The following is a 24,762-nucleotide window of genomic DNA, read 5'->3' as shown; positions in this document are numbered from 1 at the left end:
ATATATATATATATATATATATCAGACCACAAAAGTAAAGAATTCGGCACTCCGCTTAGTAGAAGTAATTGGATTTATTTAGCACACTGTGATCGCCTACGCGTTTCGAACCAGATGGTTCCTTCTCACGGCAGCTTTAAAACAGTTGTCCTACTTCACTTTCATTATTTATATGCAGGGGGCATAGTGATGCATTCTGGGATATGCAGTTTTATGCAATTTAGTACTTACATCATACTGTTTTTTGTATGTGTGATGTTAGTGGCATTGTTTCGCGGTCTGGCATTTAAATCATACATTGAAAAATATTCATTTTTGTCAATGCTACACAATGTGTTAAAACGTTCTTATTTTCGGCTGAGTGCCCGGCTGCCATTTAATATGTTTCTAAGCATGCATAATGTCCCAAGTTAGCAGTACTGGGGCGACTAGGCAGTGTTATGCTGTACACATAAGAATACCCATTGTCCTTATTATTTGAGCTGATATTCTAGCAATTCATTTGTGTGAACAGAAAGTCTATATATCTAGGGCTGAGTGCCCTTACCACTGCCATGTATCAGTCACCTCCGAATGCCCATATTCAATATCCAACGATCAAGCTAAAAGTGGATCGATAATTCCAAGTTCTTAGTTCTGCACTGCAGAGGCAGTTCATGTCCATTGCTGGTTTGTATTTACAGTGTGTTGAGCAGCACTTGATGTTTATTTAAATTGTTCCATAGCAGATTAGAGATGGAAATACAGTTCCTCATCCCCGTTCAATCCTGTAGGTTGCTTTGTTTTGAATCGCATGATTAGTTTTGATTCAAGTCTACGTAGTATCAGTTTTCTGTTCCCGCCTCGTTCGTGCTGTTGAATCGTTGCCAGGCCAAAGAATTGAATATCCTTCCATGTTTTGTTAGTCTGGCTGGTAAGGTGTTTTGCCATGGCATAAGCAAAGTCCCCATTTTGTATGGCGCGAATATGCTCCAAGATTCTCTTTTTCAGGGGGCACGTCGTGCTTCCAATGTAGCTCTTGCCGCAGTAACATTGAAGCATGTATACTACGAAGCTAGTTTCACAAGTTATGTATTCTCTTATTGTAAACGTTTTTTTGCTGGATCTTTTATGGTCTTGAGATTTTTTCCTATCTTGCAGGCCTTACAGGTATTGCATTTTACAAATCCTTTCTTCTTGTCTGTTAGCCAGTTTTTGTTTTTTTTTGTCTCAAAATGGCTGTGTACCAAGTGATCCGAGAGGTTAGGCGCTCTCCTGTAGGTGATTAGCGGTCGTTCGCCTACATTTTTGCCTATATCTGGATCTTTCTGGATTAAATGCCAATACTTTTTTTATTTTTTTTATTTTTTTTTAAGACCTTTATTGCGTCAATAGGAGTGGTACACAGCTTGTGTGCCTACAACCTGTAGTATACAGGCCGGCAGCGCTTTCAAAGAGTGTCGAGGCAAACAATACAATTCTATCAGGGGAAAAACTCAGGGAACACAGCATGTCGCCTACAACCCAACAGGGCCGGCCGCGTGAAAATGTATCACAAGCAGGTAGGACTATCGGTCACTGCCATTTCAATAGTGTAGAGAAAGTAAACAGGCAACCTATGAGGTCTCATTTTACAATAACTCATAAATCTGAACAACAACTTGGGGATCAGTGTAACCTTCCCACTCATCAACAATCCCACCATACGCAGTATAAGGTGAAAAGTATCGATCAGCACTTAGTGTCCCCACGCTGCAAGGCTTGCATGTGTTCGAGCCTACGTGGGTGAGTGCCTGCTGGTGGTGGGCGAGGAATGGAGAGTAACGGAGGAGGGAGGTTCTAACGTGGATTGCGTTATGATGTAGGAAAACATCTAATACGTAGTGTCGCATATCAGGTAGATGGCTACTGGGAAGTGGTTAATGAGCGGGGAGTGATAGGCGAAAAGTGAGGGAACACGTAGACTAGAGTCCTCGTTGGTCAGTAGAATGTGGCTATCCTACATTGTGGACGGTAGGCTTGTAAGGGCAGAGCGGCGGTATGAGGGCGCGTCTATAGTATCGGGTTACAGATAGAGGCGCGTCTGGTATATGAACCCGCATCAGGCTATTCGTGTTGTGTTGCAGTGTTTGTCGTGTGTTCAGGCATTACGCGTGGGTCTGAATCTGGGTCAGCCTCGGTCTGGTGTTTGAGTAGGTACGCTGTGAACGGGCCCCAGAGGTCCTTAGGACGTGATGTGTGTGGTAACATTGCTGCATAATTATGTAATTGATCTTGCCAGGTGGACATAGAGGTCAGCCAGACTTTAAACTTGGGGGCGCGGCCGTGGCCCCATCTGCAGGCAAGTTGTCGTTTCGCTAAGAGAAGCCCCAGAGCAAACAATTTACGGTTGGTCTTCAGCTCGGGGGGAGTGAGTCCTAGCAAGGCGATTCTCGGACATGGTGGGATTGTAGTATCCACGATGTCCGACAAGGCTTCAAACACCTCCACCCAGTAGGAAGCGACTGGGGAGCAGGTCCACGCCAGGTGCATGAAGTGGGCGCCCGAGTGGTTGCAGCGGAGGCACCTGTCATCTTTGCGTAGGCCAAAGCGATGTAATTTAGCAGGAGTGTGATAGAGGCGGTGGAGGAATTTAAAGTGCAGTATTCTGAGGCGGGCATTACCTGTCACTGAGTTGGTATGGGAGCAGCTCAATTCCCACTGGTCATCCGTGAGTGGTACGTCGAGATCACCATCCCATTCAGCGCGCGCTCGAAGGGTAGGAGGCGTTGCGACCGAGTACGCATACTTGTATAACATAGAGACGACATGTTTCGGGGCAGTAGACTGGAGTAGTGCATGCAACGGCGCTATAATTTCGGGCTCGCTCGGGAAGTCGGGAGTGACTGCCTTAACGCCGTGCCGCAATCGTGCATAAAGGAAAGTGTCCATGGTCGTGGGGGCCTGATCCCCGAATAGGTGGGCAGCGGAGCGGAATTTCCCTGCCACATACAGATCGCCCCACTTATGAAGTGCTAGCCTGGTAAGCATTTTGCGACCTAGTTCCTCGCAGGCGATGCTCAGTCTGGGGTCATGGGCGATAGGCATAAGCGGGGAGTAGAGGAAGGCAATGTCCGCCCGGGTCGCAATCCTATGCCAGGCCAAAACAGTACAATCCACAGTGGTGGGATCACGCTCAGTCACCCGAGGTTCCGTGTAGAGATATCCTGAAGGCATAGCAGGCCTCATATACCCATCCTCCACGGCTAGATGTGCCATGAAGGGCGGAGGTCGGAGCCAGTAGGCCGCGAAGTGAGCCTGTGCACAATCATAGTAGAGGCTGAAGTTGGGAACTTCGAACCCGCCCTGATGGTAGGGCAGTTTCAGCGTTGAAAGTGCTAACCTGGCCTGTTTACCGCCCCAGATCAATCTGGACAGTTGGGAATCAAGTGCGCGGAAGAAGTGCGACCCAGGGCTGTAAGGGATGTTCGTGAATAGGTACAATAGTTTGGGAATTATAATCATTTTGATCAGGGAGACACGCCCCGCCATGGAGAGTGGGAGATGAATCCACTTAGTGATAGTGTCCGTTAATTTGTCCAGGACGGTGCCATAATTCGCCCTAATGAGGGTTTCGCGGCTTCTGGTGATAGTTATGCCCAGGTACCTTATCTCGTCTCCCTCCCACACCAGGGGGTAATCGAGAGCGAACTGCGTGGTTCTATCCGTAAGGGGGAATAAGGCTGATTTTGACCAGTTGATTTGGACCCCAGCGATAGCTCCGTATTTAGTGATCTCCCGCAGGAGAGGGTTCAGATTGTCTTTCGGCTTATGGACATATAGGGTCATGTCGTCAGCATAGAGTGAGACGAGTATCTGCCTTTCAGGGTAAATCAAAGAGCGCTGGTTGTGGTGTTGTCGGAGTTTGGCGGCTAGGGGTTCGATAGCAATCGCAAAGAGGACCGGGGATAAAGGGCATCCTTGCCGGGTGCCTCTTTGTATTTCGAAGATGTCGGATCTAGCACCATTCAGCAGGACCGCCGCATGAGGTTTATTATAAAGAAGCTTAATCCAGGCAATAAAACTGTAGGGGATGCCCATACGTTCCAGCAATGCAAATAAGTAATCCCATTCCAGGGAGTCAAAAGCTTTGGTAGCGTCTAGGAACACCACCGCGGCTTCACATCTGGGAGTGATGTCTTGTAAGATTGTCTGTAGCGTGCGTAAGTTATGAGATGTAGCACGATTCGGGACAAAGCCTGCTTGATCCGGGAGGACCAATCGCTCCATAAGGAGGTTGAGGCGAGTGGCCAATACTTTAGCCAATATCTTAACGTCTGTATTTAGTAGGGAGAGGGGTCTATACGAATCGCAGCGCTCAGGGGGTTTGCCTGGCTTCAAAAGGGAGGTGATGAGGGCTTCTCTCATGCTGAATGGCAGCGAACCCTCCTCAAAGGCGGTATAGTACACTTGTAGCAGAATAGGAGCTAAAACGTGGATGTAGGCTTTGTAAAAATCTATAGGAAGGCCGTCCGAGCCAGGGGCCTTGCCGGATTTCATACTCATTATAGCGTCCTTGATTTCATCGAGTTCTAATGGGTGGTGGAGGAATGTTTGTTGGGTCGGGCCCAGCCAGGCTATAGCCGTGTCTGCGAGATAGGAGCCCAGATTGAGTTCCTCTCGCCGATGTGAGGAATAGAGTGTCTTGTAGTGGTTGGTCAGGACATCGAGTTGGCTGGGGAGGTCTCTATGTGGGGTGTCCTCCTCGTCCATCAGGGTAGTAATATAATTGTGATGTCTCAGTGGCCGAACGGTCGAGGCAAGCGCCCTACCTGGCCTGTCGCCCTCTCCGTACACACGCGCAATGTATGGTTTCCCCAGAAAGTTACATTCCTTCTCAGCCTCAGTGGCGTATTCGTCAATTTTGCGACGAAGTCGCACCCTAGCCGCATTATCATGCCTGCTGTGGACCAACTCACGTTCCAGTTCCTTGAACTCAAGTTCAAGGCGTCGCAATGAGCCTCTAAGTGCTTTAAGGACCCCTCCCCCTTTTGATAGGCACCACCCCCGGACAGTGACTTTAAATGCTTCCCAGACCGTGGCCATATTAGCAACAGAGTTGATATTGCGGTCAAAAAAGTCAGTGATGTCCTGTTCCAATTCCGCTTTAAAAGCGGTGTCAGTGAGGTGTGCAGGGTTCAACCGCCAGGATAGATATGGGGAGATTAAAAGGGGGACACGCAGGGAAAGGAGGACCGGAGAATGATCCGACAGAGTGCGTGCAAGGTGTAGGGATTTCACAATCCAGGGGGCCATGCCAGGGGTTAGAAAAATGTAGTCCAACCTGGCCCATGTGGAGTGCACTGCTGAGAAGTGTGTGCCCTGTTTTAGGGAGGGATGTAGGTGCCGCCAGGAGTCAATTAAGTGATGGTCGTCTACTATACCCTGTAGGGTGCGCTGGGTGTGGGTGTAGTGCGTTGGTTGCGGATGCGACCTATCCAGCCCCGGCAGTAGAGCGGTGTTAAAATCCTCTCCCAACACTACGCGGGCAATGTCTAGCGACTGGATCTTACCCCACATATTGAGAAGCGGCTCCGGGTCATCAATATTGGGGCCATAGTAACAGGCAAAAAGTATCCGATGGGTATGTAATGTGCCCCAGACCATACAGTACCTCCCTCCCGAATCCACCTCAGTCCCCTCTGGAGTGAAGCCCAATCCTTTCTTCACCAGTATAGCCACGCCTCTGGAGTAGGTAGAGTAGGATGCAAATACCCTGTGAGTAGCCCATCTCGAGGCAAAGAGGGGGAGCCCAGCGGGGGGGAGGTGCGTTTCTTGCAGCAAGGCGATGGAGATACCGTGTCTGTCTAGATAGCCCAGTATCTGTCTTTTCTTTCTAGGGTCGTTCAGCCCCCTTACATTCCACGACACCAGATGAAAGTCAAGTGTGGGGGGTCCAGCAGTCATTTCTTCCATCTAACCCATGAAAATAAATCATAGCAAGTATATGCGACAAACGCGATTAGACACTTAGAATTAAAATCACCAACCATTGAAATTCGTAAATTCGTCCCCCTCACCCCTCCCCGTTCTCGGGACATTGCAATATCAGTAGCATTAGAACCTAGGTAAGACATAACCAATCCCAACAAATACAACCCCTTGTCACGCCAAGTCCCAGTGTATTTTGTCATGTACGTTATTCCAGATAGCATGCAGGTGGTTGGGGCAATAGACACTGTGGCATGACATTCCCACCCACCCCTACCCACTACGGCAACCCAAACCTGCCGAGAAGAAGAATCCCACCCCCTCCCAAAACAACCCCCGAAATTAAAAACAAGAATCATTAACAACCCACCTCCCAACCTTAGAAAGGTAGAGGTTCGCAGGGGAATGCCCATTGGGGGTTTGAACTAGGGGCACCAGACCAGCCCCCCCACCTCCCTACTTACACCCGCCCAAAGGAGCGGGACGGAGGTGGGTGATCGAGCACACAGGTTAACATTTGACCAAAGAAATATAAGCATCATAACGAGCATCTCACCGGCACATGGAGCAAGTGCGTCGCCACAGACCCATCTCTAGCCTATCAAGGGATTGGCAGTCCAAAATGCAATGGAGGGAGTAGCTCAACAAATGCGGAGGCCTCCGGCCATCTCGCGTGCCCTCCGGCCATAAAGAGTCAAGGAGTCAGAGGTGGCAGGAGTTGTAGGCGAAGTAACCAGGAGAAGATTCAGTCTTGTTGTGACAATGGGGAATGAGACCTGGAGCGCTGTCGTTCTTCATCTGCGTGGGGTCGTCCCTTCCGTTGCTGCTTCAAAAAATCCTCCACTTGTTGCGGGTTTTGGAAAAAATGCTGTTTTCCATGTAGGGACACTCTCAGTTTTGCAGGATACAGCATGGCGTAGGGGAGATCCATTGTTTGAAGCTTCTTCTTAACTCCTGCAAATTTGCGCCTGGCTTCTTGGACCGATGGGGTAAAGTCGGGGAAGAAGGACAGGGTAGTGTTGCCGTATTTTACCGGGCCCTGCTCTCTGGCACATCGTAACACGGCATCACGGTCTCTGTAATTGAGGAATCTTGCTATAACAGGTCTCGGTTGGGCCCCAGGGGGAGGCCGTGCGGCGAGTGACCTGTGTGCGCGCTCAACAATTAAGTGCGGAGAGAAGGCCTCCCTCCCGAACAGTTCGATCACCAGATTTTCCATGAAGACCTCCATCTTCCCCACGTTCGTGGATTCCGCAAGGCCCACGACGCGGACGTTGTTGCGCCGGGACCTTGCCTCCAAATCCTCGTTTTTGTCGGCGATTATTTTGAGGAGTCTGTCCATTTGGGTAGCCTGTTTGGAACTAGTAGCGGCGCCGCCCTCCAAAGAAGATATTCTTTCCTCTGCCTCCTGGAGACGCGTGTCGTGGCGCTCTAGTTTAGAGACCACGCTATCAATGCTGGAGTTAATAGCGTCCATTTTAGAGTCGATGGATGTAAGGCTCTGCTTCATGCCCAATAGAATGGTTTTCCAGTCCTCGTCCTGCGGCTCCGGCGGAGGGGGACTCCTCTCCGCACCAGCAGCCGAGCCGGGCACGGGCGTTTTCCTGGCCTCGAAGGGAATCTTCGACTGCCTAGTGTCGGTACGGCCCATCGTGAACCTCGGTGGCGGCAGCGCTGTAGGGGATGCAGGGCGGAGAGTCCTGGGGGGTTGTTAGGTTCAGAGAATTAAATGCCAATACTTGCTCAGTATTTTTTGGATCTTGTAACTTTCCTTGTTGTATGTGATGATCATCCTTGGTGGTTCAGCTGTTGATTCTGTCTCATTCCTTTTGTCCTTATCTTTTACTTTTGGTAGCAACGTTTCAGCTCTTGTCTTGATTCTGGCTTTTGTTTCACCTTTTTGGATGTTTGAGTATTTATATCCACGTTGTTTGAATCTTTCTTTGGTTTCCTCAAAGTTCTTTTCCATTTCACTCTCCTCTGAACAATTCCTCTTCATTCTTAGGAGTTCTCCGAATGGAATACTTTTCTTTAGTTTTTCGGGGTGGAAACTGTGTCCATGTTGGTGGCTGTTTTTTTCCTGTGTGTCGTTGTTTGTATCTGATTATTCCTTACATACACCTTGGTGTCCAGTAATTCCACCTCTTTGTTACTAATAGTATATGTGAACCTCAAGCCTACTTCGTTATCATTTAGCACATTAAAGAATGACTGAAATTCAGACTCTGTTCCTCTCCACAATAAGAAAAGATCGTCAATGAAACGCAGCCAGAATGCTACGTTAGCCATGTGATGATCGTTTTCTTCTCTCCAAGCTATGCCCCTCTCCCACCACCCCATCACAAGGTTGGCATAGCTTGGAGAGAAGGAAACTCCCATGGCAGTTCCACACTTTTGCATGTATACCCTTTCTGTATAGACTTTCTGTTCACACAAATCAATTGCTAGAATATCGGCTCAAATAATAAGGACAATGGGTATTCCTATGTGTACAGCATAACACTGCCTAGTCGCCCCAGTACTGCTAACTTGGGACATTATGCATGCTTAGAAACATATTAAATGGCAGCCGGGCACTCAGCCGAAAATAAGAACGTTTTAACACATTGTGTAGCATTGACAAAAATGAATATTTTTCAATGTACGATTTGAATGCCAGACCGCGAAACAATGCCACTAACATCACACATACAAAAAACAGTATGATGTAAGTACTAAATTGCATAAAACTGCATATCCCAGAATGCATCACTATGCCCCATGCATATAAATAATGAAAGTGAAGTAGGACAACTGTTTTAACGCTGCCGTGAGAAGGAACCATCTGGTTCGAAACGCATAGGCGATCACAGTGTGCTAAATAAATCCAATTACTTCTACTAAGCGGAGTGCCGAATTCTTTACTTTTGTGGTCTGATTAAATACGAGACCCTGTCCTGGTCTCGATTCTGGCACCAACTTGCTAAGTGCTCCCTCTGCGACGGGACAGTTCGTGTTTGATATATATATATATATATATATATCAAGAACAATCCTGCTCCAATGAAGAAGAGGCACGTACTCGAGGTGTGCATGGAATAGGCTTCTTTATTGTTCATCAGGTCTCCCTCGACCCCGCATAAAAAGAGAGACACGTTTCGCCTGCGCAGAAGGCTTTGTCAATCTCAGTATATATATATATATATTTGTATACTATATATAAGTAAGGGGTGATTACACCACCTTACCCAGGATGCAAGTGCAGACCTGTGGTGTCAGTTTGGAAGGCTAACCAGGGGTGGCATAATACATGCTGCAGCCCCTGGTAGGCCTAGGGTGCACCGATGCCCTGGGTACCTAAGGTACCATATACAGGGGCTAACAAGAATGACCCAGTAAGCAATCTGGTATGTACCTAAAGTACATGGTATCAATTTAGAGAGAGAACAGCTAGGCTGTGGGTCTGATTAGCAGGGCCACAGCTATATTAAAGTTGAAAAACCAGTGAAGCACAGCAAAAAGTGGGGGTAACCATAGGAAGCAGACTCTACTCTTCTACAGATGGACCCTATGCGGAGTCGCACAGTGCCACCTACTGACACACGAGGGAGTTGCTTTAAAAATCCGTCTGGCGCCTGAGGAATTAGACATCCTAATTACTACAGAGTTAAAACTCAAGACCGAGATAACAACATCTCTTGACAGGTCTAACCATTTCCCTCACCCTTTTTCTTTTCTGTCTTTCAAAAACCTGATTTCACAAACGCCAAACAGTTGGTCAAAGTGCTTAATAAAGTAGAACATGGCCTTAGCGTCACATGCTATCCCTCTTAAACAAGTCATCAATAGGCTGGCTTACCAGTTCTCAGAAACAACAACAAAAATCAAGTGCAGAACTGAAGTTTAAAAAACCCCACAAAAAGTATAAAGTCCCAACAATCATCCGAATGGTACTAAAAACAAAGAAAGGAAGACTGTTAGACATATAGAGAACCTTGAGCTGAATTGCTGAATAATGGCTCTGTTTCTATAGATAGACTTATCCCAAATATCTGATAGATGAGTTAAGTTGCATTCAACAGGGGGTAAACTAAAACAAATGCATTACTATCAGCACCTTCCCACAATATAAGAAATTGTCTTGCCGTTCAGAGCATCAGCAGTTGATCAACGTACTCTTTCCATACACATTTTTGCCAGTGTTACAGTGAACATGGAGACCGGTTTAGTCTGTGTTCATCTTCCACTGCAGCACTGTGAATATACCTAGGATAGTGCAAGGTATATTCAGGGTTATTGTCAGGCTTACCGGTTTGCTGCCGAACTACTGACAACACATGTCCAGGTGAGGTACATACAGGTGTGGCGGATGCTTGGGGGGGGGAGGGTGTAATGAGCCACCCAGCTTGTACACAAGGGACCTTCACCCCCTACAGATGGGCGCGGACAAGGGGTCAAATAAACCGGAGAGAACCGCTTGTGGTTCTTCACTCAGACGAGGGCGAAGATCCTTATATTGCTGTGCTGTTCGCGCTAGGGAGGGGCACATTACAATGCAGACTAGGATGGGTCGTGGCGACTAGTGCCCAAAATCACTGGAGTACCAGCCTCTCTCCCAACTCACCCATGCAGCAAACCATGGTGCAAGACACAAATCTTTCATTTCTTGGTGGCCACACCAGTGCGATGCGCTGCCACGCGCACTTGTAGTCGTGCCACCCGCGATGCGCATGACAATCGTCACCAGACCAGCCCCACCCTAAGGGTGAATACCATCCAGCCGCGGATGTGGTGGAGACATCTGTGCACCGATATGAAGAGGCCACGATGAGGTGCTATCAGCTGGTGCAACCAACAACTGCGATGCGCGTAGGCTGTTGCCTTTTAATTATCAAAAAAATACCTGACGAATCTGTAGTGCCACTGCTTGCAGGCTCCCCTGGAGCGCGGGCCCCCCGCAACGCAGGGGCCTGTGTTACGCCCCTGATTTCCATCCTCCCTTTCTTCCTTCATTCCATCTAGTCCAGCCCTAACTGCATCCTAGCTTCCTGCCCAAGACCAGTCTTTATTTCTTCCTTCCTTCCTTCCCATCTACTTTGACTTCCTTCCCTCCTTCTTTCCTCCCTTCCTCTCTCCCTCCCTTTCTGTCAGTGCTCCATTCCTTTGTCAGTTTTCCTTCCCAGAAGTTAGTCGTCCTGCTTCCATCTTGCTTCCCTTCCTTTTTGTAGACCGCCTTCTCATCAAGACCTCCATTTTTAGCCCTTTGTTTGTTTATTTGTTTGTTTGATCCTTTCTTCCTTTCTTTTCTTTTTTAAAAATTTTTATTAAAAAGAAGAAAAACAACATACAAGGCAAATGACAGTTTACATGGACATGTGTTCACAGAGGAGGACACCTGAGCCCGATGTTACACAGTTGATCAATAGCACACGGAGTGGGGAGGGGACCAGCGGGGAAACAAATTAGAGATAACATAAAGAACGCGATATATGGAATGCCGGATCAGGGGGACATCGGGGTTCTCCACAAATGGAGACGTACACATATTTCCACGGTATGGGCTTCCATTGGCTCCAGATTTTGTTCCATTTCCTAGGTTTGCCCCGCGCCACATACACAGTCTTCTCTCTGAACATACACCAATCCATATTCTCCTTCCATACCGATACCGTGGGCGACCGCTGGGATCCCTACAACTGCACAATATCTCTCATGGCGATCATATTCCCAAGGGTCGCCCACTGCGTCTGTGCCACGCCATATTCATTCGGCTCCCACACATTCAACAGACAGCGTCTGGCTTCGGGCAAAAACACCACTCCCGTGACCCTTCCCATCACGGCATGCACACGATTCAAGAACGTCACCACCTCCGGACACTCCCAAATTATATGAAGTAAAGTTCCAATCATCCCACAACCGCGCTTACATAACCCATCGGAGGAATAACCCATACGAATCAAGTGCGGACCGGTAACATATACACGATGTAAGATTTTGAGCTAAACGAGTCGGAGACGGGCGGGAATCGCCACTTCTTTAGGCGAGGATAATGCAGCTTGCCAATCCTCGTCGTCTAGCTCCAGACCATCGCCGGTCCAAACCTCCCTGAGACGCACCAGCAGATCCACCCTGGTATTGATCAACTTCTTATATATCAAAGAAATGGTACTGCCGGGCACGTGGCCGTCAAGGACCTGATCTTCAAGGGGGGAGGACTCGGGGATGTCGGTACCCGGAGGGAGAGACGAATTTAAAGCATGGTGAATCTGTGCATACCTGAAGAATTCTCTGTCACTCAATTCATATTCTGTCTTTAATACGGCAAAGGTCTTGATTTTGCCCTTGACCCAAAGATCGCCCACTCTGCTGATACCAATCATATCCCATTTTTCAAACCCTTTCGTTTTCCAGAGACATCCCAACCTTTCAGACGCATACAACGGGGTCGCACGAGTCAATCGATCCCTCCATCCCACAGACGCATTCGCATCATGCCACACTCGTACAGCAATCTTGGTGGGCCCAGATAAATCCTTTCCCGCCAACTTGGAATAGAGCGCCCTTCTGTAGTCCCCACCCGGTAGCAAATATTTATCCATCTCGAATGCCGGGTTAGGAGCTGGAGCGTATGTCGCATGATTGATCTCACTCAGCTGCAAGGCCCAATAATAACGCCTGATATCCGGCAGCGCTATACCCCCGTCATACCAGGGAAGTGTGAGTTTAGTGAGGGCGATAAGCGAACGTCCATCCCAAATTAACCGTCTCTGCAGGCTCTCAACCTCTCGAAAATAGCTCGCCGGAATAATATCGAACGTATTCTGAAGCGCGTACAAAAACCGCGGCAAGGACATCATTTTAAAAAGGGCTGCGCGCCCGAGCGGTGATAGAGGCAACCCGCGCCAGCGCACAACATCAAGTTTCAATCTCTGAAGAGGAGAGAGCAGATTACGTTCATATCGAGTCACGGGGTCCAAAGATATAAAAATCCCCAGGTACTTAAAGTCGGAGAGACCTGAATAGGGCACCTGCGAGGCAAGGGAGGGAGACCACCAGAGAGCACGTATACACAGGATTTAGCCCAGTTGATCACAAGACCAGAGTTCTTCCCAAACGAAGTAAGCAAGTCAAACAAAACATTCAGATATTTTCGAGGGGACGTAAGGTACAACAAGATATCATCCGCGTAGAGCGAGACGCGATCCTCAAAGTCCGGGGACAAAAGTTTCACCCAGTCGATGAACCCGGGGCCGAAACCAAATTTCGCAAGAGCGGCCCAGAGATAAGGCCACTCTAGCGTATCGAAGGCCATCGTAGCATCCAAGGAAGCCAAGATGGTCGGCTCACGTAAAGACGCCGCCCTCGCGAGAACACCGTGCAAGCGCCGCAGGTTGAGCGCCGTGTTGCGGTGTGGGATAAAACCGGACTGATCCGGGTGGATCAAGTCACTGATAACATTTGTCAGGCCGTTAGCTAATAATTTGGCAAGAATTTTCGGTTCAGCATTTAGAAGCGAGATTGGTCTATAAGAAGAACAGCGATCCCGTGGCTTCCCCTCCTTATGAATCACCACGATAGTAGCAAGACGCTGGTCACGAGGAAGGGAGCCGATGTCTCGCGACTCTAGAAACATATCGCGGAGATACGGAGCCATTTTGTCAGGACACAATTTGTATAATTCAATGGGCAGACCATTGGGACCCATGGCCTTGCCAGAACGCACTGAACTAATAGCAGTAGCCACCTCATCCACAGAAAGCGCCGCGTCCATTAGGTCTCTGTCAGCCTCGGACAGGCAGGGCAATGTAATATCGCGGAGCAACAAATGAGAGTCTTCCTCCGGCCTGTCAGAGACCGGAGAATACACAGTTCGGAAGTGCTCCACAAAGCACTCAACAATATCAGCCGGGTCAGTCACACACACTCCGTCAAGGTTCTCAATCACAGGAACTACACGACTCGCCCTTTCTTTCTTGTCCATCCACGCAATCAATTTACCTGCCTTATCCCCAACATCATACAGTCTGCCCTGCTGCTCTCTGCTCATGACTTTCGCAACATCAGTAACCAGGGACCTATAGTCTAATTGTTTGAGGCTGAGAGAATGAAGCTTGGCACGGGACACTCCGAGCACCAGGTCACTCTCCAGCTCGGCTATCTCCGCCTCCAAACGGACCACCTCTTCGTGCTTACTTTTCTTGGCGTTAGCGATTAGAGATAAAGCCTGCCCACGTATCACAGTCTTAAAAGCCTCCCACAATGATACAGCAGAGGACACAGACCCCACATTTTCAACAAAATAATGATCGAGGGATTTCATCAACTCAGCGCGGGTCTTGGGATTGCGAAGATACCAGGGGTTTATTGGGGCAACTCGTCCCTCACTACTCATAGTAGTATCCATGCTAAGCCACAATGGGGAGTGATCGGATATGCCCGGGCGAGGTGCCTCACCTCTCTGATAGAGGAGGCCCGCGCCGCCGGCATCAGAACATAGTCGAGTTTAGACAGACTGCCATGGGCTCCAGAGTGGAAGGTGTATTGCACCTGATCCGGGTGCAGCAACCTCCAACAGTCTACCAGACCCAGGGTCTCCAAGAACCCACTCAACCAGGATTGAGACTTGATAAGATCTCTGGGGGGGGTAGCGATCCACGTTACCGGAGACAACTGAGGTGAAGTCTCCGCCCATCACCAAGATGCCCTCTGGGAGCCCCAGTACTACACGCCCAAGATCCGCAAAAGTCGAAGTCTGTAGACCCGGCGGGATATATTCAGTAACAAATGAGACAGTCCCCCCCTCCCATCTACCAGTGAGAGCAGCGTAGCGCCCCCTATCGTCAAGAATCACATCATCTATTGCCAAAGGGAGGGAGGACCTGACCAGGATACCCACGCCCCTAGAACCAGAGGTAAATCCGGAGTGTGCCGCAAGACGATACCCTCGCCGATTCATGGCGTGGCACGTGTTCCCAACCAGATGCGTTTCCTGCAATAATACAATATCAGGGGAGAGGCGCCGCAGCAACTATAACACCACACCCTGTTTTATCCTATCCCCCAATCCATTGACATTCCAACACATTAGTTTCAACCCACTACCCCCCACCCGGAAAGACCTGCTGAATCCACCCCATAACGAACACAATGACCAGGTCAATAAGAGAAACGATACGTTGCCTTGAAAGAAACTCACAAACACTCAGACTCCCCCCTCCACCCCCAACTAGAAACCGTTACAACGCCCCCCACCCTGCACCCCTGCGTTAGACTCAAAAGCCACCCCAACTTGCAGTGTGCCTGTCGCCCTATCATTAAACTAGTCTACAAAAAGAAACCCCTGAGGAGGAAAGAGTCCAATTCCCCCCCGCCACGCCACCCTCGGGTATACAGCAATAGAACACAGTAGTAGAAGAAGTATCGAACCCAGCTGAATGACATGTGAATTGTTCAGAAATCAGGAATCATAATGTCACTCTTGTTCCGACACACCGCCCTCGGCTCCACCCGGATGCCCGATTGAGTCATTCTGTTTGGGAAGGGTATCCAGCCAGTCACTAACTCTGTCGGGACGATCAAAGAAGAAAGTCCACGGCGAAGAATTTACTCAGGCCTGTAGGGGCGAGGTGATTCAAGGCGAGGTCCTCCACAAGGAGATCCGTTGCCAGAGTACCAGAATTTTCAGGGACCCCAATAAGGCGTATGTTGTTGCGTCGGGCCCTGTTTTCAAAATCCTCCAGTCGATGGGCCATGAGATCATTGGAGGATCGCAAGTTTCCAACTTCGTCTGCAGATCAGACACATCGGTCGTGAGGCTAGAAGTCTTCACATCTAGAGACTTGACCCTTTCATTGGTCTTCGACAAATCAGCTCTGATCAAAGTAACATCAACGGCTACAGTGTCAATTTTGAGAGCGAGAGCCTCGTATTGCTGGCCGATGGAAGCCTTCATGTTGGCAATGGCGCCCATGACATCCCGCAGAGTCAATCGGTCGACGCAGTCGGGTCGTCATTGGAGTCTTCCAGAGCTCGAGTGGTGCCACCGGGGGACCCCTTGGGATGGGTATAGCGATCCATGACGTTGGTTTGGATCGGTCCCCCACGTAGAGGCGTTTTGGTCTTCCGCTTCTCGTTGTCAGGCCTGGCAGTCATTTTGAATGGTGAGCCCCGAAGGGGCCCGCGAGACCTGGTGAAAATGGCCGCTCACCACCAGACCTCCGAAGATCACGAAAATGGGCCACAGGGGCGAAAGCAGCTCAGCCCAACACCCAAGCACTCACGACTGTTGGCATACAGTAGAGAAGCAGGGTTAGGCTAGACCTCGGTGGGGGCCCGAAGCAATCACGCAATCAGATGAGGCCGGAGGCCCAAGAACAAAACCGAAAGTCAACTCAGGGCAGCAGGGGTAGCCCCTCAGGCCTTTGTTGTTCAACTACTCCCCGGCGTCTTGGTGTGCCAAGCCCCCAGTGTCGCCGTAGGGCGGGCCTCAAAAACTCCAATCAGCTTATCTGCGGTTCCCGAAGTCCAAATGAAATTTTGAAAACAGCTAAGGTGTCAGCTGAGGTTCATCTTCATGAACCCGTCGTCAAAGTCAGGATATCTTTCAGGATATATGCGGAGGGCGGCGAGGGACTCGGGAGCCCTGTGCTCACGCGGCCATCTCGGAGGCGCGCGAAGCTCCTCCTCCCTTTCTTCCTTTCTTGGTTTCATCCTTTACCGAGTGCTCAATGTCATTGCACCAGTTCCTGAAGCATTATGCTGCAAGAATAGTAAACTACAAACCATCATCGCTGAACAATTCTGTTGCAAAGCATAAAAACGCTCTGTTACTGCTTAACAACTTCCCCTTTAGAAGTGTCCCCAGAAGTTTAAAAAAAAAAATCTTAGTCCAAGCACGAGACTGGCTTAAAATAATTAATATTCTTGGGCGCTGATTATTTGGGATAATACCACCCTTTTAACCGAGAATATTCACTGCACACCAGGCCAGCATGAATAGAGGAAAGCTTTTTACCTGAGGAGAGCTGGAAGGAGACATAACTTTACTTAGTTGCTTGCTGGCTGGCTGCTTCGGTAGCGTCCATGGGGGGCAGGCTCGACGGCTGGTGCCGTTGCATGTGCAGTTTACACTGCGTACATTACCTACCCTGCCCCACCCTGCAGACCACTGCTGATTGCGCGCAGTCGGCGCACAAAATGTGAACGTGCGTGCGTCACTGCGGCTGCGCATGCCTAGCCTCTGAGGCCGAGGGCTCGTTTTAATAATGGCCTGTTGCTTGTGCAGAGAGCCAGCAATTGGAGTACATGGGCGGCAGGCCATTGTCATTATTATAACACTCCTCTGCCGAGGGGGCCCCCAGGACCACGGGGGCCCCCTGCACCGTGGGGGCTGTGGGGCCTGTGTTACTCCCCTGTGCAGAGGATGCTGCTTATTGGGTTGGTTTTGCTGCCGTATGAGTAGATTTTCTACTAGAATGGCAGCCTTCTGCCTATGAATGGTTGCAACCACCCACGTTGGGGAAATCTCACTGGGTGCCCTCCTAGCGATTCGCAAATTGTGCTAGGGGAAGTCCGATCTCAATCGAGCTCACCAACTGTTGGAAAGCCGCACTCAAGAAAAAACTCCACCACGCGGCTGTTGACGAAATTTGGCCTGGAACTCCGATATACCTGCATAACGTGGAGTGACTAAAACTCCGCCAACTTCGCAGCGGAGCAGAATTAATTGTCCATCCCTACCTGTCAGGCCCAGTTGTCCAGAGCAGCAGGATCCTCCCCTGTGCTAGCCTCCGCATCCTAGGGTATGATGCTGTGAGAAGAGGTGAGAGAGCGAGCAGCACTGATCGGGCCCTAGTGATGTCTCCGGAACAGAAAAGGGTGCTGCTGGTTACAGGTCGGTACACTGCTGCTGGAGAGAGTAGAGATGCCGCTCCTGCTACAGGCAGTCACCTGGTGTGGCCCAGTACCTATATCAGCTACTGATGTCAATGCCTCCCCTCCTCCCTTTCCCAGTCGTTGGCGAAATCACCCCACAAATTAAGGGCCCATGGCGTGGCAGTAATCTACTGAGACACCACCTTGATCCGCGGCTGGCTTTGCCTCTTCATTTTCATCGTACTGAACAAGACTAAATGGGTCCTCGTCTGAAGGATCAGTCTCAGAGTGTTAAAAAATCAGGTCAGGTGCCCCTACTAGTGAATAACTGATTCTGTATTCAGTGTCTGTTACTCCGATGTGATAGTTGTTCTGCTCTCGTTCATTGATCTCCTTGTCTGCTTATTTTTCACTTTCTTCCTTAGGCCTGTCACTGCCCCTTTCCTGTTTAAACACATTGCCTGTGCAGTCTCTTTTCTATCTTCCATTGTGACCATCCATCCACTTCATCCCTCGTTTTGTCTTGTAATCTGTTTTGATGACGTCTATAGAAAAGCACAACCTCAATCAACCCCCGCCGTCTTCAAACTCTGCAATCCTCTTCTTTGGTGTGGTTTATTTGGGCTATTGCCCCGTTTATTATATTCTCTACGAACCCTTTTCTGTGAAATGCTCATCCTTAATTAAATGTGCTCTGCCGAATCGGCCTCATCTCCGCCTTCCACTTGTATACGCCCTTCTCTGCGGCTGATGCCTACTTTTTATGGTTCAGATCCCGTATTTGATTTGGGAAATGGTTGCCTGTGTTCCATAGTTTCTCCTAAGCGCTCTATATTTTGCTATTTATTGTTCTGTATTCCTGTTCTTGAAAAATAAAGACTTGTTAAAAAATATATATTTTTGATTTTTGACTTTGGCAGTGTAGCAAAGAAGTGACTAGTTGCTAGATACCATGGTTGCAGACTTAAAATGATTCTAAATGAAAAGCTAATTTACTTACGTGCTTTGCTGGTTCACCTGTTTTTTTGTTGTCTTTTTTTACTTATTCTTTTCAGAGTTAGTAATCAGTGAGTGTCTTGTTTTTAACCTTTCAGGAGCAGAAAAAGTATGACACAGAAGAAACTGAAGGCAAAACTGCATGGTATAAGGCCATGTCAAATAATCAGCTAAAGTAAGAAAAAAAGATCATTGCTGTTTTTGTCTTGATATCTAGATAGTGCAAGTAAATTCTTCCCCATGGTTGTCACTTTTACCAGTGTAATTTATCATATCCGGGAATGTAGGTACCTTGAAATATTATAGGTTGCTAAAATATATACATAGATGTCCGGGACAGATGCGAGTAGATGGCAAATATATTGTCTTTGTTTAAAACTCTTTTCATCCCTTAAAGTGTTAATATTTGCTTAATAGCCACTTAAACCTTTTAGTCTGCTTGTCTACAGTAAAAACACAAGACTATTCTCATTCATTCAATGTTAGACTATAACTGACTGCACTGTTCACAAATCACAGACTACCATAAATATCTGCATTGCATGTTTTGCTGGACTTTTTTTAAAAAGATGTGCACAAAAGTAAATGCCATCTATGCTTTACAACTAGCAGCCTTGAATCATTGGGTCTCAGCCTTGTTTCTTCTCCACATCCCAAACCAGTCCCAATATATGCCCTGTTTTGGACAAGGGTACAGGCCATTACTAAAGCAAAAAAAAAAACACATTAAAATCCTTGGGTCTATTCAAAGAGAAAGAAAGAAGATGAAAAAGACACAAACTATATCACACAGACCCAACTGTGTGAAAATCCCTTTCCGGGACAAAATCCCTCACTCACCAAAGGTGACATGCTTCATCATTTGGGATTCTCCTCTCAAAGGAAAAACCTAGTTTCTCTGAGGGCTACAACCCCCTCTCTGAGAGGGAGGAGCACAGGGATGTTTTGAAACCTTCTCTGCACGGATATTCTAAAACCACCAAATGAGACATATAGTTTGAGTGAGGTGCAGCACAAAAAAGGATTAAACGTGAGGAGAGTGAAGATAAAACTGGTTAGAAAGGACACTATGTGTGCTTTATTATTATTTTTTTCTAAGAACCTTTATTTCCATTAGCATGAAATTACAAACACTGGCCTACAACCAGTGTGGCCGGCCGCTATTTAAATCGAGCAGAAATTAAGTAAGAAGTATCACATCAATCCGGTGATTAAAAACAAAGCTACATCCAGGATACAGCAGAGAATCAAGACAATACGTGATAACAAGGATTAGAAAAGGTTCATTTTTAAATAACCAAAAATTAAATCAAAAATCGATATCGCATTGTCATTCCCGCTCCCAACACAGTCAGTTAAAACACATTATCACTCCGATGATGAGCATAGATGGAATGGGAAAGGAGAAGAGTACCAAAGTCAGGATAAATGCAATAGTGACGTACCAAGCACGGCATGCGAGACCCACCCCTCAAGGGAATGTACTATGGGAGACATGAAGACGACGACATCGAAAAAGGAAAGGGCAAAGGGCCATAGAAACAAAAAAAAGGAAGCAGAAAACAAACCCATCCCCCAACCCCCCACCCTGCACCCCTGCAAAAGGCTACGGCCTACCCCCCCAGCAGCGTGCCTGTCGTCCTAAATAAGAGACCCGAAATATAGAAAAGAAAAGAGAAAAAGAAGAAAAAATGTGAGGAGAAGGGCCGGCGATTCGGTTACCCAGTCCCTCCCACCCCCGCATACTAAAATCGTATAAACAGAAGCAATGGAAAAGTACAAATATCAGCAAGCACATAAAACGCAATCAATTACAGCCCCACTAAACGTGCCCTTGAATCACCATTAACCAGCAAGAAGTCCCTCCAAGTCCCAAGCGAGGTCACCCCTGGCCACTTCTGTCAATAGTAGCAATGTTGAACAGCTTTGCAGTCGGGAGACAATTCGATACAAAAGGTTCAATCGTTCCAGGCAGACCAGGTAGCGCCGCCGCCCAACATGGTCCTAGCCACCGAGAGACAACTGACGATGCATGGCGGAGGCCGGAATGCAACAACACCCAGACTACCAACAGTTCCAAGTCCAAAAACAGGTCCGCCAAGCACGGAAAGGAAAGCACAGGATGTGGGAAGCATCGCAGCACAGTCCGGGCCTCATGTACCATGGATCGATGTATCTTCTCCACTTGCTGGTCAGAAAAAGGCCCCGATGAGACAACCACTTGCGGAACAGGTGTGACGCCAATAAGCTCAGGAACCAAATCTAATCGCGCCTCCGAGACTGTAGACTCATCCGGGGAACATGGCACTGCGGCAGAGGGAGACGCATCGGCACCGACTCGGAAGCAAACCACTCCGCTACAAAATGGCGGGTCAGCAATGGCGACGATCCTTCCTTCCAAGTCCCGGGCTCCCCGGAGCAGAGCAGTCCGCAAGGTTGTCAGTGCAGCCATTACGTGGCTACGCATAAGCGTTTCCCCACGTAGCCGAACTCCGGGGGTCTCAAGTTCAGCGGTTTCTCTGTCCCAGGGAGGGGTGTACTCCGAGGCGCCATCCGCCATTTCAGCCATCTCGTTCTCCTTCACTTCCCCTACACCTCCGAGCCCCGTTCGACCACTAGAGTCCGCAGGCCCCATGGCTGGACCTCGACAGTCTGCGCTTGCCGCAGAAAGGAGAGTCACCAAAAGGCCGGACGTGCTCCCCGCAGCTCGCCGGGAGCCACCCGCTGGCTCCCGGACGGGACTATTAACATGGCCGGGCGTCTCACCCAAGGGGAACCGGGCAACATGGGCTCTCTCCGGCTCGGCAATATCTCGGGTTCACGGGGCAACCCACTATTGGGAGTGGGTTGGTACCAACTCTCCCGGCTCGCGGCTCTCAGGCTCCCACTGACCGGCTTCTCATCCCGACCAGGGCCGCCAACACTACGATCACTGCCGGGCAACCTCTGCACTCGAGGCCCCGGCTTCAGCGCCACGAAGGCCGGCAAGCAGACGGGGACAGTTCTTCGGATCTACTGCACAGTGGAGCCCCAGAAACAGACGGTAAGTAATCGCTTCCCTTCAACAACTTAGATCAGCAAACCTCGCTCAGGATTATCTGCAGGATAGACGTGCGGGGAGGAAGGGCCCTCGGAGCCAAGCGTTTATGCGACTGTTCCGATCGCCATCTTGGCTCCTCCCCCTATGTGTGCTTTATTGATATGTTCTCCCTGCCAGGATTAAAAACAGTGCACCTGTGGTATGGATTTATACCTCATGTGTGTGATGGAATAACTTGGTCTGCATGTTTCAGCCGTGATGCCCTGAAGTTGGGTAACAAAACACACAAGATGATGGACGGAATGTTGGACAATGGCAAAACATTCAACCCCAGTCACAGATCTGGGTTTAATCCATAGTTATTTTGCTCACCAAGCCAACCCAGTTCAGTCTTCACCCTGTGCCTCATGGGAACATTCCAGCCCAAACTGCCAAGCCATGACTTCCCTGAACCGGAATCAAGCATCCTAGGACCGGTTCCTGGCTATCAGCCGTCTTCAGCCAGGATAGCTTAACTCTAGTGGCTTAGTGAGCAAGGGATCCACGTCTGGGCATACCCTTCCCACATAGGGTGAACAGCAAAACACACACGATGATAGACGGAATGTTGCACAATGGCAAAACATTCACCCCCAGTCACAGATCTGGGTTTAATCCATTGTTATTTTGCTCACCAAGCCACCCCAGTTCAGACATGGCCATATGCAAATCAGTCTTGACCCTGTGCCTCATTGGAACAGTCCAGCCTGAACTGCCAAGCCATGTTTTCCCTGGACCGGAATCAAGCATCCTAGGAACAGTTTCTGGCTATCAGCCGTCTTCAGCCAGGATAGCTTAACTCCGGTGGCTTAGTGAGCAAGGGACCCACGTCTGGGCATACCCTTCCCACAAATGGTGAAACCCTTTCTTGGCTGTCCACTTCAGGTGGCCCACTTTAGGGGTGCGCCTATCTGAAAGTACAACACGCCTACTTCTCATCCAATTTCCCGCCTGCTCTGGTGCCATATGGGCCCCAAGATGGGGGTGGTGTTCCCCAGGTCTGGGAGGAAGCCGTTGTTGCATATCAAAGGCGGCAAAGGCTTTCAAGCCTCTGACCTTGACATGGTAGTTCACAAGCCATCCTTCTGTAGGAAGTGTGATCAACTTACGCCAAAGCATGCTTTGGATCTGGCCTCTGAAATCACGGGCTGTCTCCTCGAGGGGGTCAGAACCTCTTCTGTGGTCGCAGGCTGGGAGATAAGTCAGTGACCACACTAGAGGATTAGTAGGTGTTCAGGGGGCACCGCTAAGAGGTCCTCTGGGTGCATGTCATAGTAAATATAGTGCTGGCACCAGTACAGATCTATTAAGACAAAGTGTTTGATACCAAACACCATTAGTTTCAATGAAGCTGGGTAATTCTTAATGAGCAGTGCCAAGTACTTGCACTTAAGATGGCTACCTGATAACTTGCAATATCTAGTAATGGAGCCAGCCATCACAGAGGCTGATCTGCTCATGCGCTGGGTATGCCCAGACGTGGGTCCCGGGCTTACTGTGCCACTGGATTAAAGCTTTCCTGTCTGATAAGGGGGCGCCGGTCATGCAGATGTGCCCTCACATATAATATAATTAGCGTTGGGTTGTGAACTCTGCTCTGCTAGTGGGTTTGCGTAGTTTTCGCCCACTCCGCGCAAGCAAAAACTCAGCGGGCCCTTGCTTAGAGAAGTTTACCAGCACCCACCTCTAGTAGCAACGCCCATGGCCACGGAAACATAATGCAATCTTTAAACACCCATGTAATAGAGCACACGAACAATAAATACATATCTGAAAGAGACATGTTGGTGATAGATTCCTTACCTTAGAATGACCCCCAGGCGTCAGACCGGATTCGAAAAGTTTTCGTCAGCAGTACCCCTTCTCGTTGATAGGAGTCGTTGTGTGGCTCAGCGTACGTCGCTGGCGTCGTAGTCACTGAGGTCACTGGAGCTACTTAGACGTGCCCACGCGTGCTGACGTCAGTTTGTTCTTTTTCCTTGCCAGCAAGCGCAGATCCGGAGAGAGCGGCACCCCCACTCAATTTTTGACGGAGTTTTTTGGGACTTTTTGTCTCTATTCTTTTGAGACTGTGACTCCTGGCATTTAGGGATGCCCGGTTTGAAGTCTTGCGAGGCTTGTCCCCGCATGATGTCGGTGACGGACCGGCACCGACAGTGTACTGCCTGGGGCGCGACCCCTCTTCGTGACCCGACTGCCGGGCCATGGCTCTGAAAATGTTGCGGGAGCGGTCCCTGCTGCTTTCAAGGTTTCCGTCTCGTGGGAGGTCGAGGGACCGGTTGGGTTGCGGAACCGCCCCATCGTTCGACGAAGTCTTCGCTCTCGGGGTCAGGTAAGACGAAGCACAAGAAGTTGAAGAAGCGGCTTCGCTCTTAGCCTTTCCCTAGCCTGTCACGCAACATGGCTGAGGGTGCGGGTGGTGCCACTCTTGCGGCTCCGGAGGAGCCTAGGCAGTTGCCGACTGCCTACCTGCCTTTCCCGGGTCCGTTGGCGACTCCAGCCCAGCTGCAGGAATTCCTGTCTGCTTTGGCCCATCGTGCCCCGCCGGTGCGCCTTTGGGCCACGCGGGCCAGACCGGGGGTCCTCGCCATCCTTCATTGCCGGCTCCGGCCCAAACGTCGTCGACCGCTCTGGCCTCGGCGCTGCGAGACCCCCTTGGATCCATGCCTGGATCACAGCTGATGCCGGTTGGCCTCATACGACCTCCACCGACATCAACGCCTACAGCGCCGGTGGGCCCCCCCCCCCGGCTTCCACCCTGATGTGAAGACGGTGCCGGCCAACGCTGATGTGGAATTTCTATCCCTTTATCCGCCCACCTTCTTTCCCACCTGCTCCGCAGGTTGGAGAGGACTGGGAGGGGTCTGAAGACCGTCTCACAG

At 49.4% G+C, this 24,762-nt stretch overlaps 1 protein-coding gene across 2 annotated transcripts in view; it reads left to right on the top strand.

Moving 5' to 3' along the window:
- Window positions 1-24,762, top strand: part of LYST (lysosomal trafficking regulator) — a 3,192,287-nt gene that overhangs the window by 1,867,143 nt on the left and 1,300,382 nt on the right. For both annotated transcript variants that reach the window (XM_078648813.1, XM_078648812.1), the window contains one exon: window positions 18,900-18,976. In XM_078648813.1, the coding sequence (XP_078504939.1) occupies window positions 18,900-18,976 (77 nt within the window). The remainder of the gene's footprint in view (window positions 1-18,899; window positions 18,977-24,762) is intronic.

This window comes from Lissotriton helveticus, chromosome 6 (genome assembly GCF_964261635.1).
Source record: "Lissotriton helveticus chromosome 6, aLisHel1.1, whole genome shotgun sequence".
Taxonomy (NCBI): Eukaryota; Metazoa; Chordata; class Amphibia; order Caudata; family Salamandridae; genus Lissotriton; species Lissotriton helveticus.
Note: the sequence above shows the minus strand (reverse complement) of the source record. Positions and strands in the feature narration are given on the sequence as shown.